Source organism: Mytilus trossulus, chromosome 4 (genome assembly GCF_036588685.1).
Source record: "Mytilus trossulus isolate FHL-02 chromosome 4, PNRI_Mtr1.1.1.hap1, whole genome shotgun sequence".
NCBI classification, from domain to species: Eukaryota; Metazoa; Mollusca; class Bivalvia; order Mytilida; family Mytilidae; genus Mytilus; species Mytilus trossulus.
In genome coordinates, this window is record NC_086376.1 from 55,039,621 (window position 1) to 55,058,412 (window position 18,792).

An 18,792-nucleotide genomic window follows, 5' to 3' on the forward strand; every position below is an offset into this window, starting at 1 on the left:
TACTTGGCGACAGTTTATTCATGTGACATTTAAAATGCAGTAAAACATATATTTACATGATACACATTCACATCTTTACATATAAACATACACTGTTTGATTATTATCATTCTTTGGCACAAAAGAAAACATTTATAATAGCACATCGATTATTTGCTCGTACACGAGTTTTGTAAGTCGTACTAACTCAAGACACTGAAATATAATTCTAAATCAATACATAAGCAACAATTAAAAAAAAAAGTCCTGCCTCGTTCACACGTACATTTAATTCAAATTGAATCCGAATCGAATTCGAATCGAATTCGCTAATCGTGTTCACACAGTATTCTTTTATTTGATTCGAATCAAATTCGAATTGGCTTATTCGCATTATCCAATTTGCATTAGAAATGCGTTTTCGTTAGTACGAATTAGTTAAGTCGAATTAAACTATAATGTGGACAAGTTCTTTATTAGTAATTCGAATTTAATTGTAATTTATTAATTGAGAATGCGAAATAAAACTTGACGTCGTTCGGACACTATTTAGCAAATTCGACGCACATTGCAATGAGAATACGCATTGCAATTCGAATTAGAATTTACGTTCGGACGTGAAACGTTTCGAATGTTAAACTTATTTGAATTAGTTATAATGAATCATATTCGAATTAAATGTACATGTGGACGCAGCATCATACACATCTCATAGAAAACAGAGAAATTGTATACCTTAATCAAGTTGTCTTTACTATGTTTTTATTGCTTTTGCAATTGAATAAATAAATTAGTTATAAACAAGAAATCATGTGACTTAAAAAGATTACCCATAAACCTTAAATTCTAGACAGTTCTTCAAATTTTCAAAATGTTTGACATGAAAGATATTATTTATTTGTGATAATGATAATAGAAAAAGTTACTATAAATTTATGTTAACACAATATAAACAAATTTATTCATACTTTGTATAAATTACAAATGAAATAAATGAGTATTGTTTATGTCATCCCTGTTTTAAGTACATAAACCCGAGTATATCTACCAAATGTTACATACTTTTATTTATGGTTTGATCTATTTACCTTTTATGTAAATAATTTCATATCTGACATTAAGTCCGGTTTCCAACTCTAAAATAGGAAGCGTTATCATGTAATATGTACTGCTTCAAGGGTCATTTTACCACCTACATGTAGTTTAGTCATTTTTATATAATTAAGTTATCATATATAGACTAAGACATTTCACTTTCACTTCTATTTCTTTAGAAAATCCTACAAAATTCGTCGTCTACTATCTTACACTTAATGTCAAAACAACTTTTATTTCAGGTTAATATAAACATCATAGTTATGAAAAAATGCTTTTTAACAAATATGACAAAATGCCTTTTAACAAATATGACTAATAAAGCCTACACTTGAAAATAAGTAGAAATGCACTCTTTTACTTGGATTTCGACAGAAAAAAAACCCATTTATACTTCAGTAAAAATTATAATTTTCAGATCTTTTCATTATTTACATGTACATAGAAAGTAAGAAGTACAAAACATAACAAATTAAAAAAACACCAGTGTTCTCAATAATACTGACGCTATGACTCGATACATATTTTTTTTAATTTACATAGAACTTAAGACTTAGGCATGCAATGTTCAGTAAATGTACAATATCTTATCAACTGACTAGAAAAGTTTGTAGCACTTGTGCAAAAGAGACAAATTCATCATAGATCAAGTCACATTATGATTAGGGATAACACTAGAGCTGCAAGTCCCGACAATTTCCAAGTTAAACAATTTCCTCTGTTTCCTGGATCTGAAAGTAGAAAACACTGTGTTAAGACCTGTTTTTGACATCTTCTTTGAATTTGGTATATATTATTTTGAAAACATACCGGATATTAAATTACCAGTTAAAAAAAATTTACAGAACAATCGGTAACCAGGTGCTCCGCAGGGCGGAATATGGTCACAACATTCAAGCTTGATACTGTCTGAATTTGGATTGTGATCAAATTTTTGACATAATATGAGTTTTTGTCACAAAATAATGTAGTCAAAGATCTAACACATCTATTGCACAATACTGTGCAATGAATATTTCTTCTTGAAACTTTCGAAAATTTTTGAAAAAAAGGAATCCCTTAAAAAAATTGTTAGCAAAAAATCCCCCCACAGTTTTTGAAACCCCCTACTAAAGCAATAACCCTTAAACTCAATCCCATGATTTCTTTTGTAGTATTGAACTTTGTAGTACAATTTTAGAGAGATCCATACACTTAAACACAATAAATCATCTTGATTGTTTAGAAACTAGAAACATGCTTCTTTTTGGCCCTTTTTAGGTCCCTAAATCCTACATATTTCGGGCAATTAACCCAAAGCATAAACTCAGCCTCCCCTTTGTTATATGGTACATTGTGGTACAATTTCAGAATGATCCATACAATTAAACACAAGTTATTGTCTAGAAACTAGAAAAATACTCGTTTTGGCCACTTTTTGGCCCTTAATTCCTAAACTTTGCCCCCATATCCCTGAAAATGAATCCGAACCTTCTACTTGTTGTTTGAAACAGTCAATTTGCAATATAATTTCAGAGCAATTGAAATACTTGTACACAAGTTATTATCCTGAAACTAGAAAAATACTTGTGTTGGTCCTCTTTTGGGCCCCTAATTCCTGAACGGTTGGGACCATCATTCCCAAAATTAATCCCGAACTTCATTTTGAGGTATTGAACTTTCTGAAAAAATTTCATAAAGGTCTATTCACTTAAACTAAAGTAATTATCCGGAAACCAATGTGTCTTCCGACGACGCAGACGACGACATCATACCCACCATACCATTATACGATCCTCAAAAATGTTTTGGGTTGTATAAAAACAAGATTGTCCGTATTATTTAGGTGGTATTGCATATCACCAATATAGTCGATGAAACACAAATTTCTACAGCAATTCTCAATTCACTAATCTCAAGGATTGTAGTTTATTTGATAGCTCGTATCTCAAACTTGATTAGCAATACGCCATTCAATAGGGCCCAAAGGACGGTTGTAAACCAATCGCAATCTGTGGTGTATCACCGGATTTTTAAAATCTTACAATGCATGCATTATATTCCGCCATGGTTAGTTCGCACTTGATAATTAATGAGCAATAACTAATTTTCGTTAAAAAAAACCCTCTTTTAATATAAAAGTTTCTGTTAGTCTTATATTTATATCCTGATACATCAGGACAAATCTTCTTTGACTCGAAGTTTTTTGTCAAGTAATAACTGATTAAAAGCGCCTATTCCATGAATTTCTCAGTATAACTAGAATATAGTTGTATAACATGTACTTATATGAAATGTTACCTCTCAATTAAGAGAAAACATATATCCTTCAATGAATGGGGATTAAAATGGAGGGATGCGTAATTTTTTCTTTTCCGCCACGTATGTAATTGCCCTTCCAAATATGCAGGGAGATTGTTCAAGAATTTGTCTACGATTGAAAAAAAATGTGTTAGTCTCAGATATTTGGACCACTATGTATATTTTTTTGCTGCTGAAGGTAAAGCATAATGTTAGTTTAAAAATTTAAAGGCTTAAAAGACAGACATGTCGCACGGAAGCAACTGCTTTGTTTCAAAAACAATTTGTTTACCTTGTTCTGCAGGAGAAATTGGATAAACAGCCGGTGTTGTAAGCACATTATATCCGGGATCTTTATCGCCCTTCGAAGAATCGCCATCATCGATAATCACACCTTTCTGTGTTGTAGTGGTTTTAATCTGGTTTGATGTTGTCCGAATAGACGATAATGTCTTATTTGAAACTGATGATGTCATTGGTATCGTTGATGTTGATGTTGGGGCGGTGACAGTTGTAGTACTCGTTGTAGTGGTAGTTGAAGTTGTTGTTGACGGCTTAATTACCAATTCTTAAAAAGAAGGAAAAAATATGATAGAACGCAATGATTTTCATAGTTAAGTACAAATGCACTTATTAATCTTATAAAACATTTTGTATGCCTTTCAACTCTTATATTATATAATATAAATGGGTTGTTTGCCTGTGAGAAAGCTTGTATGTGTTTATTACACGTACATCTTTAGACTTTGATAGCGAGTTGTCTCATTGGCACTCATACTACACCTTCTTATTTATATAATAATGAATACAAGTAAAAACACAAAACGCTTGCTATTATCTGTTTTACATTTGAAGGGCGAAAGATACCAAATAGACATTCAAACTCAGATAGAAAATAAACTTACAACACAATGGCTTAAAAAGAACAAGACAAACAGACAAATAATAGTATACACAAGACACAACATAGAAAACTAGACTTAGCAACATGAACCCCATCAAAATCTGGGATGATCTCATGCATGTGCTCTGGAAGAGTAAGCAGATCTAGCTCCATATTTGGCACTCGTCGTGTTGCTCATGTATAAAAACCCGATATTTATTATCTGCTCAATATGCATTCAGAAATGTACTTAGAAAACAAAAAAAACTCTAAACACAGTTACATTATTGGCTATTGTGTCTGTGTTTTTTTTTATTCACACATCGTTGTCAATATAAAGAAATTGTATGCGACTGTCATATAAGTAAGAGGTTATTACGCTTGCTAAAAAACCAGTTTAATCCACAGTTTTCTACATAAAAATGCCTATACCAAGTCAAGAATATGACAGTTGTTATACATTCGTTTGATGTGTTTGAGTATTTAAATTAACAATTCAATGTGGGCCTTTCCGTTTAGAGTTTTCCTCGCATTTCGGTATATTTGTCCTACCTTCAACTAAAACTTGTACAGAAGTTGTTCCGTGTTGATTGCTGGCTACACATGTATAATTTCCGAAATCATCTGCTTCTAACGAATATATTTGTAAACCTAAAACGAATTCTGAGTCACTGTTTTTGAATAACGTTGGATAGTATTTCCAATCTCTTTCTCCTTCTTTTATCTCCATATTTCCCTTTTTCCATATTGCTATTTCCGGCGGATATGCCTTGATATTACATTCCAAAATAGTATCTTTACCTCTTAATTGTCGAATGTTTTTATTGGTTGTAGAGATAATCGGTTTAACTAAAATATAAAACAAAGATTTTTTTTCAAAAGAAATACAAAATCGATCTTAAAATTAGATTATCCATGATTTATAATCTTATCAGAGTATACACACCCAACATAGTGATACGTGTACGTACTGTTAACTTATTATTCCTACATGTAAGTGTAAGAATGGTGAATATAAATACATTTTCCAAAGCGGATGGATTTATTTATTATTGTTTGCTAAACGTCCAGTGATAAACATTAAAAAAAAATTTCACAAATATCCTGGTCGAACAAATTATTGGACAGGACTGTACTGCAAAACAAGTAGACCGTGATGAAGGGCGGACATTTATGATAATGCTAAACATGAGAAGGAGCAGATAATTAATACTTTGACTTGCAACAGACTTAAAGTATTGCTTTAATGCTTCTTTCAACGTGTTTAAATTTCTCAACTTATTCTAAGGTGACCATATTTGTATATCCTAGACAGACATTGATTTGTTTTAAAACATATGATGTAGATGTCCAAATTAATATTCTGTTTATAAAATTGAGAATGGAACTGGGGAATGTGTCAAAGACCATAGAAAAAAACAACAGGAGAAGGTCACCAACAGGTCTTCAATGTATCGAGAAATTCCCGTATCCGGAGGCGTCCTGTGGCCCCTAAACAAATATATTCTAGTTCAGTTATAATGAACGTTTTCTGCATATTTTCATGTGTGTCATATAAATTGGTTATTTGAAAGATTTTTAATTTGAATAGATATATTTCAAATTTTCAACGCATACAACTCATTAAATTGAAACACAGTCGAATGTTATAATGTTCTGTGTTCATAAAAAAAATGCACCGATCATTAATTATAAAAATATAAAGATGCTGTGTATGTTTCTCTTCACCACAGACCAAACGACATAGAAGTTTAAAACAACTAATAATCGTATGTATTTTGCTTTAGCTGCTTTACTTACATTATATGGTTGATTTGGATGCTTGAGATATGACATCCATAGTCAGAATCATTTATAATAATTAAATTGCCATATGTGTAAGTAAACTTGATATCAGACACAAAAATACATGAAAGGGCTTTGATTGCAGTGTGTACAATTTTAATTCCTGATGATTAATTAAAATATAATCAAGCAACTAAGGTTCCGACTGCATCAGGCAAAGTAAACGAATTTGGCAATTCTTATTAAGTTCCTTTTGGTCATACAGAATAGACAAAACAATATTTCGTTTTAAGTCTTGTCTGTGACAAAACATTTACAAGATACAATTCACATATGAATAAAGGCAATTTAAAAAGAATTATGAGTTATATCTTCTAACTTTTAATGTATTTATACATCACTGGCTTTAAATTGTATAGGTTAAAGTGTTCACGGTGAAGGAAAATCAAGAACGTGCATCGGACACTCGAAATATAAACAACGTTATTTTTGTTTGGGAGAATGCATGTACCCCTGCCTATGTAAAGGCACGGACAATAACTCATATGTGGGGTCCAAGAACTTTAACAAAGGTCTCTATTTCCACTTGTAGTCGAACGTACCAACTTCCGAACTGATTTATCCATCTTCTACGTTCAATAACTGATATCCTCTAAATATAAGAAGCATTTACTATGGATTTAAAGCTAACAACAACATAAGGAGAAAATCTTTGTCGATATATTACTAGAAAATTATAACAGTAAATTATCGTTGGATCTCGAAATGTGTTAATAATGTAACTGGTGAGCTTGAATTAATTTCATTAAAAAAATGCTTGTATCCACCGAGACTCGAACTCGGGGCTCTGTGTAATAAGGCAGCGCGTTAAACGACTGAGCTAAAACATAGTACTTCCTTAGCTCAACCATTTACAGCTGTCAAAGTAACTACCACACTTTCTAAGGGAAGCAATCCCGTCACACGTCCCCCACCTCAAGAATCATCTAACCATTATGATTCTCACACAAACTACCCTAGCTTAAATTCATCTCTAACCTCTATCGTTTTTAGGTGGGCGCCAATGTAACCGGATATAAAATTGCTTGTCTCCACCGGGACTCGAACCCGGGACCTCTGAGTTACAAAACAGCGCGTAATTTTGCTGAAATGGAATATTAGTAAAATATTTTATGTACACAAATGTATTATATATAACGTGTGTGTTTTTTTAATATTTTTGAAACACAAAAAAGGTAGGTATACCAAATACTTACATTCAACATTAACTGTAATGTTTTTGACTGCTGTTGGAGGAACACCATTGAATGCAAGACATTTATAAATACCAGCTTGTTCTTTAGATATTTCGTGGATTGTTAATGTTTCTCCAGTAACAGAGGCAGGAAAATTAGGCTCTGAAAATAATTCTTATTGATTAAGGATACTAGGGCAAATTTACTTATTTAGTTAAACAAAAATTATAATTCAAGAAGCTAAGCCGAGTACGACTGTCTAATGCATATACTGGTCATGATGGTATATCAATGCGAAAACCTCATATATATATATATATATATAAAGATCACTAACTAGTGACTTGGACAATCCTTATTGTCTTACCATTTCTGTGTTTGATAGACATGGTTTAAGAAATTTTATGTCAATGTGAGTAAAAGGTATTTTAGGCAAATGTGAGTATAAGGTATTTTAGGCAAATGTGAGTATAAAGTTTTTTTATGCAAATGTGAGTATAATGTATTCTAGTATGCAAATGTGAGTGTTTAAGGTATTTTGTGTGATCAATCCGATACCAATAGTATTTCCTGCAAAACTTTTTAATTAGTTTCTTGTTTCCTTTTTGTGTGCTTGTGTATTTGCCACCCGCTATAATATGTACTTGTATATGTATTTCTGATGCCACAATGACGTTTCGTAGACAATTCTAGTAAATTTGGAAACAAATATAATTGAGAGATTCGTGCGTTATTGCCTTTCTAAAATTATTATCGGAATGGGACAGCTGTATGTTTATGCGGCGCTATAATTAAACAAATTACATTAGACTTACGCTCTTTATTATTCGGTCTTTGAGGGTGATAATAAAACCACATGACACTTGCGGCAGGTAATGCTGATACCTTGCAGACGAGTGTAACATTTTTTCCTTCTGCTACCGAAAGGGGATTCTTTGTTGAAAGTGCATGGTTAATTATAGGTGCAACTGAAACATATAAAATACTGATATGAATATGCAGCTTTTACTGAGGACTGGTTCTATATACATAGAGAGAGAAACTTATTCCTTCTTTTCAAATGATCTACAAAAATATGTGTTCTTTCTATGTGACGTCTTCAGACCTGGGGTTGAAGTTATAAAATTTGCTCAGTGCTTGGAGCACAAAAATCATGCTCGAAACATGAAATCCAATATTTTGATTGGTTGATTTTCGAGTACAAGTACAAAAAACCGACTCGAAAGTTTTATGACCGCAAGGCCTGGTCGCCTCTTCCGAGTCTGTGTCCCGGCCGTTAGTCAAATTCTTGACAATATTGTTAACATTTGTATATTCCGAAGGCATACTGGATATTTTACGGAGGGGATTGGACAGGACAGTACTGCAAAACAAGTAGACCGTGATGAAGGGCGGACATTTATGATAATGCTAAACATGAGCAGGAGCAGATAATTAATACTTTGACTTGCAACAGACTTAAAGTATTGCTTTAATGCTTCTTTCAACGTGTTTAAATTTCTCAACTTCTTCAAAGGTGACCATATTTGTATATCTTAGACAGACATTGATTTGTTTTAAAACATATGATGTATATGTCCAAATATTCTGTTTATAAAATTGAGAATGGAACTGGGTAATGTGTCAAAGAGACAACAACCGACCATAGAAAAAAACAACAGAAGAAGATCACCAACAAGTCTTTAATGTATCTAGAAATTCCAGTATCCGGAGGCGTCCTGCGGCCCATAAACAAATATATTCTAGTTCAGTTATAATGAACGTTTTCTGCATATTTTCATGAGTGTCATATAAACTGGTTATTTGAAAGATTTTTTAACTTGAATAGATGTATTTCAAATTTTCAACGCATACAACTCATTAAATTAAAACACAGTCGAATGTTATCATGTTCTGTGTTCATAAAAAAAAATGCACAGATCATTAATTATAAAAATATAAAGATGCTGTGTATGTTTCTTTTCACCACAGACCAAACGACATAGAAGTTCTATATACATAGAGAGAGAAACTTATTCCTTCTTTTCAAATGATCTACAAAAATATGTGTTCTTTCTATGTGACGTCTTCAGACCTGGGGTTGAAGTTATAAAATTTGCTCAGTGCTGGGAGCACAAAAATCATGCTCGAAACATGAAATCCAATATTTTGATTGGTTGATTTTCGAGTACAAGTACAAAAAACCGACTCGAAAGTTTTATGACCGCAAGGCCTGGTCGCCTCTCCCGAGTCTGTGTCCCGGTCGTTAGTCAAATTGTTGACAATATTGTTAACATTTGTATATTCCGAAGGCATACTGGATATTTTACGGAGGGGACCAACCTACCTGTTTTCATGCCGTCACAAAAGGAAAGTCAGTGGAAAGCAAGAAATTCGACGTCGTAATCGGATTTTAACCAATGAAGAACTCAGATCAAACGAACCACATGTTGATTAAATTTTTTATACAACGGGTGCAGAAATGAATAAATTCATTAAATTGACAATGGATAATTAGAGAGATAAATTTATCTATCTATCTTGCTTTTGATTTCGATATATGAGGGACTTTCCGTTTTGAATTTTCCTCAGAGTTCAGTATTTTTGTGACCTTAAGTTACCTTTACATTGCTGCAGTCATTTATCTAGTTAGGGCGGATATACACGGGTAAGAACAAAATAGGAAAGGTTTAACTCCGTCTATAACATGTTGAACGGAACTAAAAATGTTGATCATAATTGATTTTAAACAAAGAACAATCTATTAGCTATAGACATGGTTAGTATTTCGGTTACACGTATCAGACTGCGGAACATTCAGTACTATCCAGACACAAGGCTTACAATCAAGAATACTCCGTCAAAACATCAAAGGAATCACAACAGAAAAAAAACCGTTAAATCCGTTAAAGATTGGAATCATTTCATTAGTATGTATTTAAAGATGTAGAAAGTACATATGGATAATGTGTCTTCAAAATACTCAAAACCATGCGAAAATTTCAATCGCGGAACTCTTCCACAAATGCAGATAAGCTCACATTTTTGTTTTTTGTTACACAAATTACCTAAACTGACGTCCTAGTTCGGTGTTAAATGTGGTTTATTTTCGATATTTTTATCATTTCCCCCAAATCAAACGACGTTGATGTCAAATTATTCATTGCCATATGCATTTGTTTACAAGCCATGCAATTGCCTAATATGACAATCCTAATATGCCACTTGGTATTGACAAAACTTATCGATTCTAATTAATGATTTACAAGTAGATATTACATTATCTAATATTGACTTTTATACGGTTAATTACATTACTCAATCTGAATATAGATGTGTCTAATAGTAGCCACCACAGGAAATTGACACCTGACCAAAACAAGACGGACTTTTGTCCAATTTCATTTAAATCATACCGCACTTCCGTTATTTTGGATGCCTCTTCCATGGTTTTAATGAGATTGGCTTTTTGTCTAGTAATACATTAATCATACTGTTTCTTTAATGACGACCTCTAATAATGTTTGGACGGTTTTGATGCACCTTCGACCATACTGATAAGAGAATGTTAGTGTTTATTACAAACAAAAATAATAATTCGGTTTCAAAATATTATTATCTTTTGGTTTTGCTGGTTTTTTTTTGTCGTTTATCCATAATCTCATTTTATTCATCCCTGACTTAAAGAAAGGATAGGACGACTAAATTGGTGAACACATTCTATGGATCGAGATTGATACCGCAACGTGGTTCAACACTTACCATCATTAATTTATATCTAATTCCTATTAAAGCGATATTCCTTAATCGACTGACCAACAAACCTATCAGACATTCTTTTAAGGCAGTGGCTGTCCGGCTAGATAGTCAAAAATGTGTATTCATCCGGCAAGTCAGACAGATAGTATGTTTACGGTTTTATGCTATTTGTTCGGCCAAAAATATAATTGTGAAGATATAGCACCGTGTTTGGAGGTTTAAAATAAAGCACGAGTTGTTTTAAAATATATTGGCTAACATCATTTTATGAGAAAGAACTAATTCTAATAAAAGAATGTTCGTGTGGTTAAAGTAAGGTCTCATAAGATTATGCGCAATTCTAATTTTTAAATTAGTTGGCGATTTTAATTCATAGGACATAAGAGAAAAGGGCGGGCACGTGTAACCTGTCCCAAAAAGTAGGATTGTGTTTTCGATAAGACTTTTTTTTTAAATGTATATTAGATAAAACAGATAAAAGGTGAGGTAAACGGGGTTAAATCATCCATTTCACTTTGATTTCAGGCTTAGTCCTCAGTTATTATTCTGGAATCACTCCTATAAAAGTTTGTTTAAAGCAATCACATTATCTCTGGTTTTCTATATGACATCTTTAAATATAAATGACGATCTCCAATTCTCAAAACGTCCATTGCATACGAGCGTGTGTTATCCGACACCACGTGTGTTATCCGACACCTCATCCGGGACACATTCTGCGTCACATGACATTTTTATTGATATTGAAGAGTTGCGCATCCGCAGACGGATGGCCGGACGAACAGAGAATTTACCGAATAGACGCTCCGTTCTTTTAATTGCATAACAGTAAACGAGGATTCAATATACACTAGTAGATAGTCTGACTTCGAAAAAACCTTATATGAAATAGTTTATTAGAAATCAGTAACATTCTTTTTCCCTTCCGATGATTGTAAATTAGAGATTAAAGAGCCGTTCAAGTTTAAAGTTGCATAGAAATACGCGATATGCAAATTTTAATGTTTGCAATACTGCGCTTTCCCCTGAAAGTTGTTCAAAAGACCCACTTTAACAGACATGAATATAGTTGTTCATGGGAATTTAACACTTGTAGCGTTCCTTATATGACAGATATCAAAATCGAGGATTGAAAGAGTATATAACTGAATAACGAGAAAATATTGATTGCAAATGCTAGAAGTAAATTTATCACCGTCATTTATGCATTTGAGAAGAGTGACCTTTCGTTTCTCACTATTTACATCGATTCTGCATAATGATTAGTGTCACCAAGATGAAAAGCCCAATTTAAATATTGAGCCTTCCGATCGCTGATGAAAAGATGCAATCTATTATCACTTAGGCAATCAAAAGATCACCCAAGCAAAATCAACAAACATGATTGTATCGTACATTGCTCCAGCTGTCGAGAACATTGAGTAATTGTTTAGTTTGATAAACACATCTTTATCACAGAAACTTGGTGATTGTTGTCAATTTTAAAATACCAAGTTCGAAGCTATTTTAAAAACCAAGAGTTCCAAATAGTGAAGTTGAAATGATCCCTTCGTAAATTTTACGGACGCCATCACGAGTTGGTTGACCGTTATGGAATAACCGTTTCACAAATGATATCGGATATGTTCCTTAAATGTTAATTGTTTTTAAATGCATAATTTGTTTTTTTTATGTATTTTATTTTTCAACTTCTCTGTAACCTTTGTACTTGCATGGTTTTATGAGAATAAACTATCTATCTTACGTCGTAACTACAATCCCTTTCCCTTTCATGAATTTGACCTACCGAATTAGACTATTTACCGGATTTGTAATCACATAAACAACCGTGACGACGGGTGCCGCATGTGGAGCAGGATCTGCTTACCCTTCCGGAGCACCTGAGATCATCCCTAGTTTTTAGTGGGGTTCGTGTTGTTTATTCTTTAGTTTTCTATGTTGTGTCATGTGTACTATTGTTTTTCTGTTTGTCCTTTTCATTTTTAGCCATGGCGTTGTCAGTTTGTTTTAGATTTCCGAGGTTGACTGTCCCTTTGGTATCTTTCGTCCCTCTATTCGACCATTTTGCTTCAAATTTACTTGAAACCTGAATCAGTCGTAGCTTTCCAGTCGTTCAGAATGGGTGTCTGCTTTATCAATCTAGATGAAATATTTTTGTTAAATCTTGAAGCTTAAATAGTGGGAAAAGAATGGAAAAAAAAACGTGTTTGAAATCTCACGGTACACACTTCTAGAATAATTTTCACAACGAAAGATGGTGCCAATAATGATGAAAAACGAAAATATAAGAAATCATACAAAGCAACATAACCTTATTAGAACGCATGTAATATTATTTTCACTCGAAAGAGTGATAACCTTAATGTTTTTACTATTACACAATTCGTTATCTAGAAATTAACAGACAAAGTGAATAATCATTAAGAAGGAGTTCAATTAGAAGCATTATATTTTCAAAAATGCAAACACCGTACATTGAAACAGTAGGAAATACATTTTAGTTTGAAAACCCTCAGTGATGGTTCATAGAACGTAACAGTGCATTAGGGAACGACCATTTATCTTTATGGGGGGTTCTGATTTATTCCTAAATTAAATGGGGAATATTCCCATGGGACACAGATTACATATTTTATAAAGTTATAAAGGTACATAACCGAAGAAAAGGTGAAAGTTACGCAACCAAATGTGATATTGGTCTGAGTTTTTTGTAGTAATACAATTGAGGCAAACTTAAGTTAGAGAACAGAAAGGAAAACATCAGCAATCTATTTTTCCATTTGTAAAGAGGCATAACTCTAGAAAGTTAAAGTGACACCATCAAATTCAAACTTGATCTGTATTTTGTGGTTATATTAAAGCAATGTATATAAGTTTCAAAAGATTTGGTTGAGGCAAACTAAAGTTACAGAACGGAAACTTAAAATCAGCAATTTTTCGAATTGTAAAGAGGCATAACTCTAAGACGGTTAAAATGACATCATTAAAATTTAAAATAGATCTGTTGTTTGAGGTAATGAGCATTGTGTATAAGTTGCAAAACATTTAGTTGAGGCTTACTTGTGCTAGAGAACGGAAAAGAACAAAATCAACATTTTTTTCCATTTGTAAAGGGGCATCACTCTAGAACGGTTAAAGTGACATCACCAAATTTCCAACTTGATCTGTATTCTGTGGTTATAAGCAATCGGTAAAGTTAGAAAACGGAAACCATCATTGGGACGTACGGACATACGTACGGACAATTGTAAAACTTAAAGTCCCCTCCACTACGGGGAGGCATACAAATATTCTGATCCCCAAGTTGATGGAAACAAATATTGCTGTCAAGCAGATGGCACCCTTGTGGTTCAATATAAATATACGTAATACGCAATTTTTTTTTGGATTGCTGTTGAACTTAAAATAGATATATTAGATGACATAATTATATTAATTAGCTTTCATACAGGAATAAGTGATTAATTGTTTCCGTTAATAAAATGTGCATGCTGAATGAAAAAGTTAAATCTTAAATCTGAAACAACAATTTATCTCTGTCCATTATATGATTTTTTATGTGTCATGAATAAGTATATTGATACTCTATTATTGAGAAACTTTTGGACTTTACAATCCACATTATAAATTGAGGCTTTAGAAGTCATCAATCTTGTAATATAGTTGTTTTATCATGAACTCAGAGTAGATTACATTAACGGTATTCCAATTTTACTTCGTTAACTCTTGGGTTTTGATCCAAAGTTACTCATTATATGTTAGGAAATATGCACTTATTTGAGATTTGTGCACGAAGATTGGTTAACAAATTTTGAAGGAAGAAAACGTTTCTCCGTTTTGGTAAAATACTACGTAGACGTATTACAATCAAATTGATACACCCGCGCTTCCGGTTTCTACTCAGACTCGAAAGATGCATTTTGTATAGCATCGATTTGCTAGATAAAGTAATTAAAAACTTTTTCATTTGACAACGTTTGCTTTACAAATCTTTTTAACCTTTTAAATAACCCGTATGACTCGTTTTGTAGTTACTGGCTACTGCAAACCAGCCATACCGGTAATGGGTTCATGACTTCTAAATTTGACAGTGTCCGTGAAAAATAAGCTCCACAAGTTTTTAACCCCTATAACAATTACTAAAAAATAGCAAGAAAAATACATTGGGACCTTCGTGACAGCTATTGGTTATTTTTGACTAAGGGAGGGAGGGGCATGAGGGCTTGGCCGTCGAAGGGTTACAAACGGAAATTATTGAAAATATATATACTTCTATATAGTATTTATAATGAAGATTCAAATAAATATAATTCAAATAAGCAATGAATTAGCATGTTCACCTATACTTATGTGGAGGGATCAAATACATTAAATCGCGCTACACTGTACGGTGTAGATACGTTTTATGATGATAAAAGTTCCTCCATGGTTCAATTGTCATCCATGGAGATCCCTGACTGACTATGTATATTATTGTTCTGTCAGTTTCGGCTCCTAAAGTGACTATTGTAAAACATTACATTCAAATACTTTCATAAATTTGTTCTACTGCAATACGCAGCACTTGCAAAACTTTTACGCGAAGAGTAGCGACTGCGAATGAAGTGGAAATAATATATGAAACTATGCAAGGCTCTATTTAAAGGCAATCCTTATATTAATTGACGCTTGACTGGTAATTTTCATATAGTATGGTTAAAAATAAGCTCTCTCTTTCTAATCGAACGGAATAACACATCAATTAATGGGAGACGACTATACATAAGTTTGATTATCTTGTGTCTCATCCCTTTTGCATACATGTATTTCAGCAAATAAAATATATTTAAACTAAATTAATTTACACATTAAAAATTAATATTATAACAAGGCTTTTAGATATAAAACTGTTGAAAAAAACGAAATTGATATATAAGGTTAAAGTCAATGAGGTATTATAGCAGATTCGTCTGGATTATTGTAACATAAAGAACTTGGTGTAAATAGTTTGCTTCTGGATATTGTCAATTATTATATTGTTGCAACTACTCTCATTATGCTTTGATTTTTGGCAGATTTTGCACATATACTAGTCAGAACATACGCACTTTAGGTAAACAATTTTAGCCAAAATACTAACCTTAGAACTTTGCATCAGTCAGATTAAAGTTGGAAAGAAAATTTAAAAAAAATCACAAACATCTCGTGCCCTAGAGGCTGATTCAAGAAATGGGGTCCGATGGTTGGAACACTTTTTTATTCAAACGATCAATGCATTTAAATGGTGACAGATATTTGGAATCTTACCCCTTTTTCTCCATGGTTGGAATCCCTTTTTAGAAATGGCTGGTTCCGTCCCTGTCACATTTTTTCACGATTTAAAATTTATGATTTCATGGCCGCAAAAGAAGATGATAAGAAAGACTATTTCGTACGCTTTTATAGTAGTATCTCCGTAAGTTGTTTTGTTGTATGGGTTTACTCATTATTTAAGACCGTGTGAATTATAGTTGTTACCGTAATTTTGTCCCTTGGTTTTTGGTAGAATAGCAGGTTTACTACATGTATATTAAGAAAATAAGGCTGTCCAACAGTATCAATGTTAAAGGATTTTCAACCTTGCCTGTTATCTTTTGTTCACAGCTGAACTTCTCATGCAAATTAAAAACATTTCTAATGAGAAAAAATCACACTCAGCCATTATTAGCTGTACTTGTAAGACTTAAGTATATTTCTTCAATGTTTACTGCCTGAAGATTAATGCAATTTCAACTTTTGATATCATAAACACTTATTTGTTTACCTTCAATTTTCAGGTTGATTCTTTTTGTTTGCGGTGGCGATGTATCTAATTTGCATATGTACTCTCCAGCATCGCTCGGTTTGACATGGCGTATATGTAAATTCCAATCAACATTATTGGGTTGTTCCACAGAAATCCTCTTATCCGTCGTAATTCGCCTTCGGCCTAACGCTAACGGCATTCCCCTAGGAGCAAACCATATAACCTATAAATAGAAGATAGTTGACAGATAATACGGAGATAAATAAAAATGGCTTTATCCTTCGAATGATCGAATCATTCCAAAATGAACGATTTCTTAATATGGTTCTTTTAGAACAGAACCAGGAAATTCTTCAGAAATAAAACTACAATAAATGAAACTAATAACTAGTCCAATGTCGATGGAATGTTTCACCAAAAGAATTTGCAAATTCATCAACGCATAAGTTAATTTTTATGGTAATTTCTTATTGTAATACAAAATTTTATGTCTGGAATCTTCATGTTTTTAACAGCTAAACAGTTTAGTTTCACACTCCTAGCGCATGTCTTATTTCCCTAAACAAATGCTGCTTGAGATTATAAAATTGAATGCATGCTGTATAAGTTCTTTCCTAGCTGTATTCATGATAATTATTTTCATACATTTTACGCTGCTCTGCCCTAAAACTAAAAATGTTCCTTTGGTATTCTTTCCAACGATGAACGACACCAAGGAGGAACAACAGACGACCGTCCACAAGTGACAACAAAATTTTAAAGCTCAAACGGACCCTTTGTTCCAGGTTTTATATTGGGGAGTTACCTCCGTCAACAATGCAGTTAAGGGAATACGATACAGTAGCAGGGGCAGATAATAACGTTTTTAAGACTGTTCGTGTTGTTTTTTGCGATCTTGTTAACCAGAACGTTGTAATTTCGCGATGTTTCTAATAAGAACGTTAACATTTCGCGAAGTCGCTTTAAAAGAAGTCATATTTCGCGGAATATTCACTGACGTCATTAATTTCGGTTGCGCGAGTTTCACAAAAGTACCTGCTAAAAAAGTGCCATGTCCTTTCTAAAAGACGGAGACATCCGCCAAAAAAGCAGTGAGATTATAGGAAATACTTGTGATAAACAGAAATAAATCCAATACAATTTTGCATGACGAAATTGGAGAAATGGTGATAGACACAGAAAAGCGTATAACATGGAAAGACGGAACATACTGAAAAATCATTTTACCAATAACACAATTCGAAACAAAACGACCTTCAATAGCTAATTATAAGTATTGGTAGCTGCTTAACGTCCAGGGGCAAATATTTAACTGCATATTTATAACATCCAAATGTTATTTTAATGAAAGTTAAAGAAATGAGAAAACGTATGAACCCGTGTTAATGAAAACAATTTAACAAAATCAATGGCGCGTATGGTGGCCGAATCTAGTTTGGTGTTGAAATCCATACACTTAAGTCATTGCCACGGCGTGTTGTACTGCTGTGAAATATTTTTTATGACGAGAACAGTTATTTTCATTTATTGACAATGAATTCGAAGTGAATAATATTATATTGAATTGAAAAACATCAGTAGTAAAATAGTTAAGTTTGTGTCTTTTTTTTTTACTTTTCTTGTTTAGCATTTGGCAGCCTCCAAATTTTTACAGAGAATTGTCATTGTAAGGCCAAATTTAACAGACTATCAATGAAATAACACAACCGACGTGTGCGAGACCCTCATTGGTGGACAAGGTCGCATAACACCCTTTTTCGTAAATAAAATAATAAATAAGGAGATTTTCTCATCCTGTTCTGGAATTGAAATTGGTACATAAAAAAACCCTGTCGATTTTAATTGGTATTTTAAAAACATATATTATTGTATGTGTATGTAGAAAAACTGTCGATGAAAGTCAGTTAAAAAGATTTCAAAAAAATATATTGGTGTCGTTTTTGATTTGATTTTAAGCAAAATATTACCAATATATGCAGAATTGTCACATGTTAATTTGTTTAATTAGTTGTATTCTTTTTGTATATGAAACT

General features: G+C 32.8%; 1 protein-coding gene across 2 annotated transcripts in view; it reads right to left on the reverse strand.

Annotated features, from left to right (window-relative positions):
• LOC134715545 (lachesin-like) overlaps positions 1-18,792 on the reverse strand; it is a 22,345-nt gene continuing 3,553 nt past the window's right edge. For both annotated transcript variants that reach the window (XM_063577787.1, XM_063577788.1), the window contains exons 2-7: positions 16,778-16,982; positions 8,073-8,225; positions 7,279-7,419; positions 4,790-5,086; positions 3,647-3,922; positions 1-1,805 (exon numbers count right to left, since the gene is read on the reverse strand). In XM_063577787.1, the coding sequence (XP_063433857.1) occupies positions 1,726-1,805; positions 3,647-3,922; positions 4,790-5,086; positions 7,279-7,419; positions 8,073-8,225; positions 16,778-16,982 (1,152 nt within the window). In that variant the 3' untranslated portion in view covers positions 1-1,725. The remainder of the gene's footprint in view (positions 1,806-3,646; positions 3,923-4,789; positions 5,087-7,278; positions 7,420-8,072; positions 8,226-16,777; positions 16,983-18,792) is intronic.